This window comes from Podarcis gaigeae, assembly GCF_964106915.1.
Source record: "Podarcis gaigeae genome assembly, chromosome: 18".
NCBI lineage: Eukaryota > Metazoa > Chordata > Lepidosauria > Squamata > Lacertidae > Podarcis > Podarcis gaigeae.
Window position 1 is genome coordinate 2,712,451 of NC_139696.1, and position 15,555 is coordinate 2,728,005.

The following is a 15,555-nucleotide window of genomic DNA, read 5'->3' on the forward strand; positions in this document are numbered from 1 at the left end:
GTACTGCTCCAGCGGGAAGGTAAACGGCATTTCCGTGCGCTGCTCTGGTTCACCAGAAGCAGCTTAGTCCTGCTGGCCACACGACCCGGAAGCTGTACACCGGCTCCCTTGGCCAATAAAGCGAGATGAGCTCCGCAACCCCAGAGTCGGCCACGACTGGACCTAACAGTCAGGGGTCCCTTTACCTTTTTATATTATTACCCTGCCATTCTGATTGTTCTGTTTTCCTTTTTCTCGTTTACGAACCTCTTCCAGGCTGGTGTCCGAAATCCCGTACCCCGAGATCCCCAGTTCCGCCAGGCGGGCATCCAACTCCCGGAACAGCTCCACGAAGGTGCCGTCTTTCGCCCCGCTGTACGGGAGGACGTAAAGGACCTCCTGGCAGATGTCCTCCACCAGTTGAGACCCAGGGACCAAATTTTGGATCACGGCCGTCAGCTGGGGCACGTCTGCACACAAAAAGGAAAAACACACAAGGCGGAAAGGTTTCGCGGCAGTCATTTCCCCCCGGTCCCAGCAGATTCCCCATCCGTGCCCGTCGCCGGCATACAGTTCTTTGGCAGGATTAGAATATGGCACGTTGCCAGGATTCACACCTGTGCCCTCGCTGTTCTGCTCACTGCCCAGACCGGTGTCACAACTTCTTTCCGAGTCGCTGTCCGCCTGGAAAAGGAGGAGTCGAAAGAAACAGCCTTTGGTGACTTTGACTTTGACCCCCGTAGAACTTTTAAAAGTCCCTTGTATTAAGAGGGATAAAAAGGTTTTAAATTTGGATTGTTAAGAATATAAGGGGCTTTATGGACGGGCGTGAATGATTAAAGAAAAACGGAGCCAGGAGGGGGAGTGGAAGGAAGTCAATTGAGTTAAGATTTATTATTTGAAATTTTTGTTTGCGATGGTTATAATAATATAATAAATTATTATTTATACCCCGCCCATCTGGCTGGGTTTCCCCAGCCACTCTGGGCGGCTTCCAACAGAATATTAAAATATTTAGAATATTTAGAAGACATCTGAAGGCAGCCCTGTTTAGGGACGCTTTTAATGTTTAACAGACTATTGCATTTTTATATTTTGTTGGAAGCCGCCCAGAGTGGCTGGGGAAACCCAGCCAGATGGGCGGGGTATAAATAATAATAATAATAATAATAATAATATTTTGTTGTCATAAAATTAATAAATTGTATGTCAAAGAAAAAGAAAAGAAAGCCCAATTAAGGCACGTGGCGTGCGTCCCCCCCACCAGTGACCCCTCTCCCCGATCACCCCACATATCCCCAATAAACTGAAAGCTCTCCTTTCAGAGAAAACCACCGTCCTGTTTTGTTTTGCTTTGCTGAAGTTTACCTTTTTGCCGGTGGGGGCCGCCACCCCGTTAACGCCCGCCGAGTGGCGCCCCCTGCCCGCCTCCCTCTTCACCAGCGTCAGGTAGTATCCCGTGCCCAGCTTGGTCTTGAGGAAGAGCGAGGACCCGCAGCAGCAGAGGCGTCCCTGGGAGATGATGGCCACCCGGTCGCCCAGCAGGTCGGCTTCGTCCATGTAATGAGTCGACAGGATGACCGTCCGGCCTGGAGTCGGCGGGGAAAGAGGGGGGATGCGGTCAGATTCGCAAAAAGGCACCTTTCCTCTTTTTCTTTTTAAATACAGTCATACCTTGGGTTAGGGACGCGGGTGGCGCTGTGGGATAAACCACAGAGCCTAGGACTTGCCAACCAGAAGGTCGGCCGTTCGAATCCCCGCAATGACGGGGTGAGCTCCCGTTGCTCGGTCCCTGCTCCTGTCAACCTAGCACTACGAAAGCACGTCAAAGTGCAAGTAGATAAATAGGTACCGCTCCAGCGGGAAGGTAAACAGTGTTTCCGTGCGCTGCTCTGGTTCACCAGAAGCGGCTTAGTCCTGCTGGCCACAGGACCCGGAAACTGCACGCCGGCTCCCTCGGCCAATAAAGCGAGACGAGCGCCGCAACCCCAGAGTCGGTCACGACTGGACCTAATGGTCAGGGGTCCCTTTACCTTTACCTTGGGTTACAGACGCTTTGGGTCGCGCGATTTCGGGTTGTGCACCCAAAAGTACCAGAATGGGTTACTTCCAGGTTTTGGCGCTTTGCGCATGCGCAGAAGCACCGAATCACAACCCGCGCATGCGCAGACACGGCACTGCAGGTTGCAAACTGTGCGGGTTGCAAATGTGCCTCCGGCACGGATCACGTTTGCAACCCGAGCGTCCACTGTACTATGTATTAAATTTTCCAATCAAACCATATTAAACATTCCAAATTACAGTGGTACCTCGGGTTACATATGCTTCAGGTTACATACGCTTCAGGTTAGACACTCCGCTAACCCATAAATAGTGCTTCAGGTTAAGAACTTTGTTACAGGATGAGAACAGAAATCGCACAGAAGCCCCATTAGCTAAAGTGGTGCTTCAGGTTAAGAACAGTTTCAGGTTAAGTACGGACCTCCGGAACGAATTAAGTACTTAACCCGAGGTACCACTGTATACATATTATTCAATAATCAAACAGTCCTTAATATTATGCCAAATTATTTTTTAAAACTGGCAGTATCTTCCCATGTTCTGAGGTCGGGGGTGTGTGTGATCATCTCATACTTTCTTCTGCTTTCATAATTTTCGTTCTGTAGTTGTATGCTTCATTGCTTATATTGTTTTGTGATGGCCATTGGCTGTAAACAATATAAATCTACGGATTGATTAAATGCTGGTGTGTTTTCAATCGATTGCCGGGGCTTTTAATTAGTTTTTGCTACAATAATCTTTTCGGTTCATCCTTTATTGTAAACATCAGGAAGAGCTGTTTGGACAGTCGAACGGTCTCCCTCCGGAGGCCATGGACTCTCCTTCCTGGGAGATTTTTAAGCAGAGATTTGAAGGCCATCTGTCATGGATGCTTCAGTTGACATTCCTGCATTCCAGGGGGTTGGACTGAATGACCCCTGGGGGTCCCTCCATCGCCACCATTCTTTAATTCTGCGATCTTAAGAGTGGCTTCCCCCAAGGCTCTACAGAGTCTCAGAACCGAAATAAAAGTTCTTCCAGGGCAGATTCTTAAGAATACCTGCGTAAAATTAATCGGGGAGGGGGCTTGATCCTGTGTGTCAAAATGCACATAGAAAACCGCCCCCCACCCTCCAAATGAAAACCCCACAACTCAGACCTGTACGGTATTTCAGCAAGAGGTCCCAGATGCCACGGCGAGAATAGGGGTCGACGCCGGCCGTCGGCTCGTCCAAAATCACCACCTTTGACCCCCCAACGAAAGCGATGGCCACAGACAGTTTGCGTTGCATGCCTCCTGGAAAGATAAAATGTTGGAGGGGATGGAATAGGACGTCCCTATTTTCATGGGAGAAACGTTGGAGGGGATGGAATAGGACGTCCCGATTTTCGGGGGAGAAATGTTGGAGGGGATGGAATAGGACGTTCCTATTTTCAGGGGAGAAACGTTGGAGGGGATGGAATAGGACGTCCCTATTTTCAGGGGAGAAACGTTGGAGGGGATGGAATTGGACGTCCCTATTTTCAGGGGAGAAACGTTGGAGGGGATGGAATAGGACGTTCCTATTTTCAGGGGAGAAACGTTGGAGGGGATGGAATTGGACGTTCCTATTTTCAGGGGAGAAACGTTGGAGGGGATGGAATAGGATGTCCCTATTTTCAGGGGAGAAACGTTGGAGGGGATGGAATAGGACGTCCCTCTTTTCAGGGGAGAAACGTTGGAGGGGGTGGAATAGGACGTCCCTATTTTCAGGGGAGAAACGTTGGAGGGGATGGAATAGGACGTCCCTATTTTCAGGGTAGAAACGTTGGAGGGGATGGAATAGGACGTCCCTATTTTCAGGGGAGAAACGTTGGAGGAGATGGAATAGGACGTCCCTATTTTCAGGGGAGAAACGTTGGAGGGGATGGAACAGGACGTCCCTATTTTCAGGGGAGAAACGTTGTAGGGGATGGAATAGGACGTCCCTTTTTTATCCCCCATATCCTATGACCGCCAAACTCACCTGACAGGTTCTTGGTCTGATCTCGCCTCTTGTGGGGCAGACCCACATCCTGAATGATCTGTTCCATCTCCTCCCGGACTTGCTCTCCGGAGAGGCCTTTGAGGCGGCCGTAAAACCAGATATGCTCTTCCACGGTCAGGCTGGAGGGGGCGGCGAGTTTTTTGGGAAGGTTGTGGTAAAGAGAGAGAGAGAGAAGACGTCAAGACCACAAGGATGCTTAATACTTTGCGACGAAAACGCCATCAGATCAAACCACAGCTCTTGAAAAGAGATCTGCACATAAGGGCTTACGAAAGAAATGTCTTTCAGGTTCTCTGTATGCTGTCTATTTGCCAGGATAAACAGCATTGTGTTGGATTATTGCAATGCGTTCCACGTAGGGCTGACCCTGTGAGAAGTGAGGTTACAGGGAACCAGGCAGAGGGCCTTCTCGGTGGTGGCGCCTGCCCTGTGGAACGCCTTCCCACCAGATGTCAAAGAGAAAAATAACTACCAAACTTTTAGAAGACATCTAAAGGCAGCCCTGTTTAGGGAAGCTTTTAATGTTTAACAGGTTATTGTATTGTATTTTTTGTCAAAGACGATTTTGAAACACCAGCTGGTGCAGAAATCGGCGGCCAGGTTGCTCACGGGATGGCAAGACAACTTGAGCCTATTGCACCGATCCTGCACTAGCTACGAATCAGTTTCAGAGCCCAATTCCAAGTGCTGGTTTGGACCGATAAAGCTTTAAATGGCTCAGGACCTCAAGACCTCTCCGTAGGAACCAACCTGGACCCTAAGATCAGGTCCAGTAGACCTGAAGGAGCGTCTCCACCCCCATCGTTCTGCCCGGACACCTGGGTCCATCTCCTGAGGGCCTTCTGGTGGTTCTCTCACTGCGAGAAGCCAAGTTACAGGGAACCAGGCAGAGGGCCTTCTTGGTGGTGGCACCCGCCCTGTGAAACGCCCTCCCACCAGATGTCAAAGAGAAAAATAACTACCAAACTTTTAGAAGACATCTGAAGGCAGCCCTGTTTAAGGAAGCTTTTAATGTTTAATAGGTTATTGTGTTGTAAGTGTTCTGTTGGAAGCCGCCCAGAGTGGCTGGGGAAACCCAGCCAGATGGGTGGGGTATAAATAAATTATTATCATCATCATCATCATTATCATCATCATCTGAGGCCCTTCTTCGTAAGCTTCCTCTGCGCGAGGTCCAGAGGGTGAAAACACGAGGACAGGGCCTTTTCCATGGTGGCTCCTTTTGTGGGATGCTCTGCCTCTCCCGGCACATCAAAAAGGGCCTTTCTTACTAAGTGATTTGTAAATCTTTTGTGTTGTTCTTTTTTGCCGTAAAATAAGTAACCATGCCAGCCGTATATTTTGTCCCAACCCTCTAACGGCAGGACCTCGTTATCTTTTAATAATATCCATTTTTATATCCAACGCCAACAGGCTGCTTCAAAGTACTTTCTTAAACACGAAAAAAATAATAATAATTTTAGGCACCAGGTGTAAACGTTTTTTCTCTAACCAGGCAGATTAACACCCTATCCTTTTAAACTGGGGGCCGCTGGGAGAGTTCGTTTTTGTGTTTCTACGCTGCAAACCATCCCACGTCACCTGAAACCGAAGAGACAAACAGACAAGAAAATAAGCAAGTTACATGTCGAAGAGGACGTTGTGTTGTGGACAGACGCCCATCGTTCTCCGGATGATGTCCATGTCAGAGCAGATGTCCCTCCCCATCACATACGCCGTTCCGGAACTGGGGGGGAGCAAGCCGGTCAGGATGGACCTAGGGTGTCGCAAAGAGGCAGCGAAAAATGAGCGATTTGGCACCCAAACTTAGCTCCCAGCTGTCGTGCAACAAGTCATCCTTAAGAGGTCAGCAAACTTTTTCAGCAGGGGGCCGCTCCCCTGTCCCTCAGACCTTGTGGGGGGCCGGACTATATTTTGAAAAAAGATTTTTCTAAGCCGCTAATAGCCGCTAAGCCGCTAAACTGCTAAGCCGCTAATAGCTGTGCTTCGCAAGATGAAAAAACTGCAAGACGAAGAGACTCGCGGAACGGATTAATTCGTCTTGCGAGGCACCACTGTATATGAACGAATTGCTATGCCCCACAAATAACCCAGAGATGCATTTTAAATAAATTTTATATTTTAAATAAAAGCACACATTCTACTCATGTAAAAACACCAGGCAGGCCCCACAAATAACCCAGAGATGCATTTTAAATAAAAGGACACGTTCTACTCATGTAAAAACACGCTGATTCCCAGACCATCCACAGGCCAGATTTAGAAGGTGATTGGGCCGGATCCGGCCCCCGGGCCTTAGTTTGCCTACCCATGGGTCAAGGAAATGGGTGCATTTGAAAACGAATTGTTAGAGGTGCACCTGCTGAAGTCGTCACTGTTTAGAAAAGGCCATGCAGTTACTTAGATGGTTCAGTATATTGCTGAATTTATTGCATATTTATTTCATAACGTTTATATGCCGCTCTATTGTAAGGGGGCGGGTTAGGAAGTCTCAAAGCGATTTATATCTTCTAAATGTTTCGTTTTTAATTGAAAATGCTTCCTTTATATTACTGCAATATAAGGTTGATTATAGGGTACGGAATGTGAATTAGAAATAAGCAGGAAAATTATACAGCAACAAGGGGAACAGAAACTGAAGCAGATTTTTGGAAAGATTGCGTTAGATTTCTTTTTAATTTACGGCTCATTCGTTACGATTTGGAGTATCAATAAAAAAAACGATTTGGCTAAAGAAATAAAACGTTCCTCTTGAAAACATTAAGATAAATTCAACAGTATAAATAAGTTTCGATGGATGCAATAAGGGAATGTCGTTTGGTTTAGTTTTTGTAAAATATGCAGGGGTTTATGATAAACAGAAGAAGGGAAGTCAATGAGACTTTAAGGATGTTATAACGACTATTCCAAATTGCAAAACAGAAAATGTAATAAAATTTATGTAAGAAATAAAGAAATGAAATGTTTGCGGAACAAGTTATTGCTTTATCTTTTGTTAACTGCGTTGGGTATGTTTGTTTATTAAAAAACAGTGTATAATTATTATGAGATAAATGAAAACATTGAGAGGAGAACAAACATCTTCACGCAGAGACTGTTTCTAGCAGGAATGTGCTTCCTCGACAGATGTCGTTCGACAACATCTGGAGGGCTAAAAGTTCTCCAACATTGGAAAATAGTAAAGGTAAAGGGACCCCTTACCATTAGGTCCAGTCGTGGCCGACTCTGGGGTTGCGGCGCTCATCTCGCTTTATTGGCCAAGGGAGCCGGTGTACAGCTTCCGGGTCTTGTGGCCAGCAGGACTAAGCCGCTTCTGGCGAACCAGAGCAGCGCACGGAAACGCTGTTTACCTTCCTACCAGAGTGGTACCTATTTATCTACTTGCACTTTGACGTGCTTTCGAACTGCTAGGTTGGCAGGAGCAGGGACTGAGCAACGGGAGCTCACCCCGTCATTGCGGGGATTCGAACCGCCGACCTTCTGGTTGGCAAGTCCTAGGCTCTGTGGTTTAACCCACAGCGCCACCCGTGTCCCTTTTAACATTGGAAAATACACAAAAACTAACCTCTGGGTCAACATATTCCCGGCTCAACTTACATTGTGGTCGTCTTCCCTGCCCCATTGTGGCCCAGGAAGGATGTGATTTGGCCCTCGTAGAAGTCGAGGCTCAGTCCGTTGACGGCAATCTTCCCGCCGCTGCGATAGATCTTCACCAGGTTACGGATCGAGACCCCCACCTTTAGGTGAGCAGGAGGGTCCTCTACGATCACTGCGGGGAAACGAACTGCCGGGTCAGAAAGCTGTGTGCATTTGTTCTGTTCCTTTCCATTCACCAGACGCATCCTCAAAGCACAGCTAAAGGGACCCCTGACCATTAGGTCCAGTCGTGGCCGATTCTGGGGTTGCGGCGCTTATCTCGCTTTCAGGCCAAGGGAGCCGGCGTTTGTCCGCAAACAGCTTCCCGGGTCATGTGGCCGGCAGTACCGAACCACTTCTGGTGCATGGTGGAAACCAGAGCGCACAGAAACACTGTCTATCTTCCCGCCACAGGGGTACCTATTTATCTACATGCGCCGGAGTGCTTTCGAACTACTAGGTTGGCAGGAGCTAGGACAGAGCAACGGGAGCTCAGCCCGTCGCGGGGATTCAAACCGCCGACCTTCTGATCGGCAAGCCCAAGAGGCTTGGTGGTTTAGACCACAACGCCACCTGCTCCCCTAAGGTAAAGGAAAAGGACCCCTGGACAGTTAAGTCCAGTCAAAGACGACTATGGGGTCGCGGCACTCATCTCGCTTTCTGGGTGAGTGAGCTGGCATTTGTCTGCAGACAGCTTCCCGGGTAATGTGGCCAGCAGGACTGAACCGCTTCTGGCACATGATGGAAACCAGAGCGCATAGAAACGCCATTTACCTTCCAGCCACAGTGGTACCTATTTATCTACTTGCACGAGCAACGGGAGCTCACCCTGTTGGGGGGGATTTGAACCGCCGACCTTCCGATCGTCAAGTCCAAGAGTTTTGTATTTCGCTTTATAAAGGTAAAGGGACCCCTGACCACTAGGTCCAGTCGTGGCCGACTCTGGGGTTGCGGCGCTCATCTCGCTTTATTGGCCGAGGGAGCCAGCGTACAGCTTCCAGGTCATGTGGCCAGCAGGACTAAGCCGCTTCTGGCGAACCAGAGCAGCGCACGGAAACGCCGTTTACCTTCCCGCCAGAGCAGTACCTATTTACCTACTTGCACTTTTGACGTGCTTTCGAACTGCTAGGTTGGTAGGAGCAGGGACCGAGCAAGGGGAGCTCACCCCGTCATTGCGGGGATTCGAACCTCCGACCTTCTGATCGGCAAACCCTAGGCCTGGAGTTTAACCCACAGCGCTTGATAAATCCCAATAAATCAGGAAAAGAAAGTTTGGGGTGGCATGTTAAGAGTATAGATACTGGTCTCAAAGGACACAGCGTTTTTGCGATTCAATGGACCAGACAGCCTTTGCTTCCCTGTCGTCCGAGACCATGAAGACAAGAGGCTAAAAGGGCTTTCAAGTTTTGTTCCGTTGTTTTCTCAGCTCCAACAAAGCATTGAGAGATATGGTTGCCACACAGACTGGGGGGGGGGAGGCTGCCCTCAAAAGGAGAAAATAGGCAAAGGGGCCACGCCAAAAAAGGCCCTGCAGGCCTTACCTTCGGCCGAGTTGAGAGAATTTGTAGGTATGGGGCGTGGGGAGCCATCAGCCAAGGCCTCTCCGAACCAGTAACTCTTCTGGAATGGAAAATTCCACGGCTTGGGGATCCCATATTGGCCTGGAACACAAGCAGGAACAGTAAACTGGGATGGGGGCAAAAATCAGGGCTGCCATATTTTGAAGAGCGAAAAAAGAGGACACAACTTCTGCTTTTAACTACAGATCGCCTCTCCTTCTAAATACCCCTCCTATATGTAGGCTTTAGAAGCCGTGATCCATTGCTAGTAGCAATGTGTTCTTAACTTTCTTTTTTTCTTTCTTTTGAAGGAATGGGTTTCTGTGCAGTCAGTTTGAATTTTTCGTTCTCCAAGGGAGGATTTCTAAAATGCATTAACTTGAGCTGTTGAGCAAATGCATAACAGGAGCCCAGCTGTATAAACAAAGCGCTCTCCTTTATCTGTCCGTGACGGCAATCTATGGCCTTGACTGTTCCAGTGGAGCAGGGATGGCACCTCTGGGTCTTATCTTACATCCTGACCACACTCTGACCCACAGACCTAGTCCAGGAACAGCGCCAGGAGATTTGGTGACCTTCTTACCCCAAGATAAGAGTGCCGGAACAGGAATACCCTTATATTGTCAAGAGTACAGGAAGAGGAACACCCTTTTATGGTTAAAAGTACCGGAGCAGGAACATCTGTGATGTCAACCTGCGTGTATAAGGCTGGATTCCTTGGGGAAGAGGGGAGAGGGTCCCTGGAGGATATATATACTGCATGAATTTTCTCATTTCTTTGAACTTGCTGTGGACTGACCACGCAAGTGCCTTTCTGATGCTCCGGAGAGCAGAATAAACTCCTTCTCTGAATCAACCTCGGTGTCATTTGACTCCTTCCTCCCTGTTCTGGGAGCAACGCTCACCCTACCATTGGTAAAGTCTAATAAGGCTACACTTTATACTTTTCAAATTTGTACAGAAATCCTGAAAAGGAGGACGTGTCCTGGGGAAAGAGGAGAAATGGCAACCCTACGTGATCGGCCTGCAAAAACTACACCACGGAGGTCGCAGATACAGTGGTGCCTCGCAAGACGAATAGAATCCGTTCTGCAAGTCTCTTCGTCTTGCGGTTTTTTCGTCTTGCGAAGCAAGCCCATTAGCGGCTTAGCGGATTAGTGCTATTAGCGGCTTAGCAGATCAGCTGATTAGCGGCTTAGCGGATCAGCTGATAAGCAGCTTAGCAGATTAGAAAAAGGGGGAGGGGAAAAAAACGCAGGAACTCGCAATACATTTTCGTCTTGCGAAGCAAGCCCATAGGGAAATTCGTTTAGCGAAGTGCCTCCAAAACGGAAAACCCTTTCGTCTAGCGGGTTTTCCATCTTGCGAGGCATTCGTCTTGCAGGACACCACTGTATAGCCCTGACTGCGTCGAAATTCTCGCTGCCTTGCGAGAACGGAGGTGCACTGCTTACCTGGGAATACACCTTCGATGTACCAGGTGGCCAGTCCGTAGAGGACGGCATCCAGGAGAAGCAGCCCGCCCGACGTGGCAAAGGTGTACCGGTCGCCTTCCACAGGGCTCGAGTTCAAGTTGTACCACTGGATGCCCAAGCCCTGCTCCTCGTAGAGGGAGAAATATTCGCAGCCAAAACCAAAGGCGACAGGGGACAAGAGGCTCTGTAGAGAGGGAGAGATGGGGCGGGGAGAGGATGCTTACAAAGCTGGACTGGTACCCAGTGCGAATCACGCTGATCCACTGGAATGTATGACCATAATAATAACAATAATAATAATACAGTGGTACCTTGGGTTACATATGCTTCAGGTTATATACGCTTCAGGTTACAGACTCCACTAACCCAGAAATAGTGCTTCAGGTTAAGAACTTTGCTTCAGGATGAGAACAGAAATTGCGCAGTGGTGGCAGCAGGAGGCCCCATTAGCTAAAGTGGTGCTTCAGGTTAAGAACAGTTTCAGCTTAAGTACAGACCTTCGGAACGAATTAAGTACTTAACCCAAGGTACCACTGTAGTAATTTATTTTTTATACCCTGCCCATCTGGCTGGGTTTCCCCAGCCAACATGGGCAGCTTCCAGCAAAATATTAAAATACAGTAATTTGACTAACACATGTCTGTTAATTTCCAGGGGGTGGGTCTAACGCTGGGTTTTAGGATGTCGGAAAAGCAAGGCTAGAACATATGGTTGTCTGCAACGTTGTTTAGGATAATGAAATTTTAAAAAATAGAGAGATGCCACATCATTTAAACAACAAGAGGGCATCTTAAAAAGCAGAGACATCACCTTGCCAACAAAGGGCCGTATAGTTAAAGCTCTGGTTCTCTCAGTAGTGATGTATGGAAGTGAGAGCTGGACCATAAAGAAGGCTGATCGCCAAAGAATGGATGCTTTTGAATTCTGGTGCTGGAGGAGACCCTTGAGAGTCCCATGGACTGCAAGAAGACCAAACCTCTCCATTTGGAAGGAAATCAGCCCTGAGTGATCACTGGAAGGACAGATCCTGAAGCTGAGGCTCCAAGACTTTGGCCACCTCATGAGAAGAGAAGACTCCCTGGAAAAGACCCTGATGTTGGGAAAGATGGAGGGCACAAGAAGGGAACGACAGAGGATGAGATGGGGGGACAGTGTTCTCGAAGCTACCAGCATGAGTTTGACCAAACTGCGGGAGGCAGTGGAAGACAGGAGGGCCGAAGACAGGAGGGCCTGGCGTGCTCTGGTCCAGGGGGTCACAAAGAGGCGGACACGGCTAAACAACAACAGGGGTAGTTTTGGAACGAAGGAAAGTGAGGGGGGTTTTGGAGGGAGTGGAGCGGATGGGGAAGAGATGGTCTCACCACAAAGATCCGCAACGGGAAGGTGATCCGCTCTCGCCAAGCCACGCAGAGGACGTAGGGCAGGTAAAACGAAAAGTAGATGATTCCGCCGCAAGCCGAGGCCAGGTTGGCTCTGGAGAACAAGGTGCTGATGAGGAAACATTGGGAAATGGTCGCCACGGCAAAAGTGGCCAGGAAGAGGAAGACCACGGCGGGGTCACTGTAAGGAAGGATGTCCCCCACCTGGAACGAAGGGGGAAAGAGAAAGCAGAAAGGAAAACCTGTCAAAAATGGCTAACGTTTGCTAGAATGCTGATGATTTAGCTGGGATTCCTAAACGGCAGCGGGGTTGGGCTGGATGACCCCTGGGGGCCCCTCTCAACTCTAGGAAATAAAACAATCCATTTAACGACGAGGAGGACTGCAGCGATTCAGCTGGCTCGATGGAAAACCTCAGCCGCCATCCCGGCGCCCAGAAATCACCCCGCAATCGTGTCAGTAGCAAAACCTCCTCACTTTACGACACAGGAAATCGCTTTTCGTTGTTGTTTGTTTTTTTCCATTAGAGCACAATTTTTATTAATTTAAAAAGACCACCAGCTTTTAGTACAGTTCCATGCAGCAGCTTCAGGTAAAGGGACCCCTGACCATTAGGTCCAGTCGTGGCCGACTCTGGGGTTGCGGCGCTCATCTCGCATTATTGGCCGAGGGAGCCGGCGTACAGCTTCCGGGTCATGTGGCCAGCAGGACTAAGCCGCTTCTGGCGAACCAGAGCAGCGCACGGAAATGCCGTCTACCTTCCCGCCGGAGCGGTACCTATTGATCTACTTGCACTTTGACATGCTTTCGAACTGCTAGGTGGGCAGGAGCTGGGACCGAGCAACGGGAGCTCAATGGGATTCGAACCGCCGACCTTCTGATCGGCAAGTCCTAGGCTCAGTGGTTTAACCCACAGCGCCACCCACGCCCCTAGCAGCTTCAATACAGGTGTTATAAAGAACAAAGTTTAGTCAGTTAAAGGGAAAGACTGCAAGGGAGGGTTGTGGGTTTTTTTGCAAGATTAAGAAAGCAAAGATGAACTAGGGAACGTATCAAGTTTTGTTTAAATGACAGTCCTCCGGACCTTTTGCTTTAGTTTAAACAAAACTCATGCAACCGTACATTGTGACATTATGTTAGGGGAAATAGGGGGAAACACTTGTTGCAAATTCTGACCGGAACGTTGTTGTCGTTTGAAGTCGAAAAGTTGTAACCCGAATGGGGCACTCTGCGCATGCCCCGGCGGATGAGCAGCAAAGAGCCAGGGTGGGGGGTAGTGTGGGATGTGAAACACAAAAGCAGTCAAGTACAACATTCCTAGAGTGTACATGTTTTGACATGGGGAGGGATGTTTGTCCAGCCGGCAGGTAAACTTCCTTTCTGGGCTGGGACAGACTTCCTCTATATGTAACCAGAGGTGGGTGTGGCCTCACCTGTGCAGGTAATGACAAAAGCACAGGGCAGGGCAGCCATCTCTCTCTCTTTCACTACATACATCAAAAACACAACATCTACTGAGCCAAAGATGCCCTCTTGGCTCCCAGCAAAGAGAGGACAAAGGGACTATCTTCCTATAAAATAGACTCCAAATGTATGTTACTTCATTAAGCTTAAGTCTGCCTTCTGGGATCTGATTGTGAACAGAATGTGAGTAAACTCTTTTTACACTTTTGTAAAAGACTGTGTCGTCTCTTCTGTTTTATGAGGGAATAAGGGGAAATTACCAGGATAGTTATTATAGAGGCTTAAGCGAGCCTGAGCAAACGCTGCCATTGCAAACTTAAAATAAAGGGGAATGTTTTACTCTGTGGGAATTGGGGGACTTGTTAACACAAGTTGGATAAGGATATAATCAGATGATACAGTGGTACCTCGCAAGACGAAAAATGCGCAAGACGAAAAAGTTTTCCGTTTTTTGAGTCGTTCTGCAAGACGAATTTCCCTATGGGCTTGCTTCGTCTTGCGAGTTTGTTTCCTTTTTCTTAAAGCCGCTAAGCCGCTAATAACCGTGCTTCGCAAGACGAAAAAACCGCAAGACGAAGAGGCTCGCGGAACGGATTAATTTCGTCTTGCGAGGCACCACTGTATATCCTCTCCTGCATCCCTGAACATTCCCACAGATGGAAGCTCACCTTGAGGATGAGGACCAGCAAAGCGGCGCTGGCCAGGAAAGGAATGAAACTGCTCAGGAACCAGCTGAACCACAGGGTACCACTGCTGAGCCCCATGATCTTCATCGTCTCCTTCAAACGGGCTTCTTTCTCGTGGACCACCCCCTTGATGATCATCGCGACTGAGTAGATCCACGCCAACGTCATGAACAGCGGCAGGGAGCGGTTGAGGACGCGCAGGAATCTGGCAAAAAGCAGGTTAGGAGGGGAATCCGCATGAATCGGTGGAGCGACAGAAGCAGTCCTGAGCCGTTTAATGATCTTATTATCCAAAGGCTGAATGAATGAATGTTTTTGCAGTGGACGTCCCAGGAACTCACTGGGACCTGGCTGCAGCTTACATGAATTTATTTGCGTCAGCCATCAGCCGTAGCAATAAAAGAACAACAGGATATACAAAGAATAGAAATAAAAAGTCAATTGTATAAAATACATTTTAGGGTTTGGAATCAATAGTCAAATAGTGGATCTTATTTTGATTGCCCCAGCGAAAAACCTTGCCACCTTTGCTGTCACCTGCTCATCTTGATCTGCCCAGAGAAAGGACACGGTGGCAGTAGCTGGGCGACCCGGAATGGACGATAAAAGAGGGGTGAGAATCTTATTCCTCAAGTCTTTACAAAGAGGGCAAGCCAGAAGGGCATGCACCAGCAATTCGGGACTGCCGTCTCCACAGGGACATTTTTCGTGTGGGATCTGTTGGAATCGTCCCTCAAGTACAGCCGTGGCCAAGACATTCAATCTTGTGAGAGTCAAAGCGTGTCTATTTTGGAATTGCTGCATTACGCAGAGAGGGTGCTGGAGTGTCAAAATGGGAAGGTGGAAAATACCATACCATGGGCAAAATTTCCTTATTGTGGCCAAACTGTTCTGACGCTTGAGATCATTTACAGGTAAATGGACCCCTGACCATTAGGTCCAGTCATGGCTGACTCTGGGGTTGCGGCGCTCATCTGGCTTTACTGGCCGAGGGAGCCGGCGTACGGCTTCCGGGTCATGTGGCCAGCAGGACTAAGCCGCTTCTGGCGAACCAGAGCAGCGCACGGAAACGCCGTTCACCTTCCCGCCGGAGCGGTATCTATTTATCTACTTGCACTTTGACGTGCTTTCGAACTGCTAGGTTGGCAGGAGCAGGGACCGAGCGACGGGAGCTCACGCCGTCATTGTGAGGATTCAAACCGCCGACCTTCTGATTGGCAAGTCCTAGGCTCTGTGGTTTAACCCACTCGCCACCCACGTCCCACTTGATATCATTTAGGTGCTGACAAATTAGACTGTTTGCTTTACTA

At 48.8% G+C, this 15,555-nt stretch overlaps 1 protein-coding gene and 1 long non-coding RNA gene across 4 annotated transcripts in view; one reads left to right on the forward strand and one right to left on the reverse strand.

The window, feature by feature from the left end:
• Positions 1-15,555, forward strand: part of LOC310835891 — a 162,551-nt gene that overhangs the window by 112,385 nt on the left and 34,611 nt on the right. The gene's annotated exons all lie outside the window — the stretch shown is intronic.
• ABCA7 (ATP binding cassette subfamily A member 7) overlaps positions 1-15,555 on the reverse strand; it is an 84,475-nt gene that overhangs the window by 40,032 nt on the left and 28,888 nt on the right. For 2 of the 3 annotated variants that reach the window (XM_083720133.1, XM_083720134.1), the window contains exons 15-24: positions 14,228-14,450; positions 12,078-12,299; positions 10,696-10,900; positions 9,224-9,343; positions 7,644-7,815; positions 5,671-5,802; positions 4,026-4,165; positions 3,179-3,316; positions 1,348-1,568; positions 247-663 (exon numbers count right to left, since the gene is read on the reverse strand). In XM_083720133.1, the coding sequence (XP_083576259.1) occupies positions 247-663; positions 1,348-1,568; positions 3,179-3,316; positions 4,026-4,165; positions 5,671-5,802; positions 7,644-7,815; positions 9,224-9,343; positions 10,696-10,900; positions 12,078-12,299; positions 14,228-14,450 (1,990 nt within the window). The remainder of the gene's footprint in view (positions 1-246; positions 664-1,347; positions 1,569-3,178; positions 3,317-4,025; positions 4,166-5,670; positions 5,803-7,643; positions 7,816-9,223; positions 9,344-10,695; positions 10,901-12,077; positions 12,300-14,227; positions 14,451-15,555) is intronic. The other variant, XM_083720135.1, reaches the window with a different exon arrangement.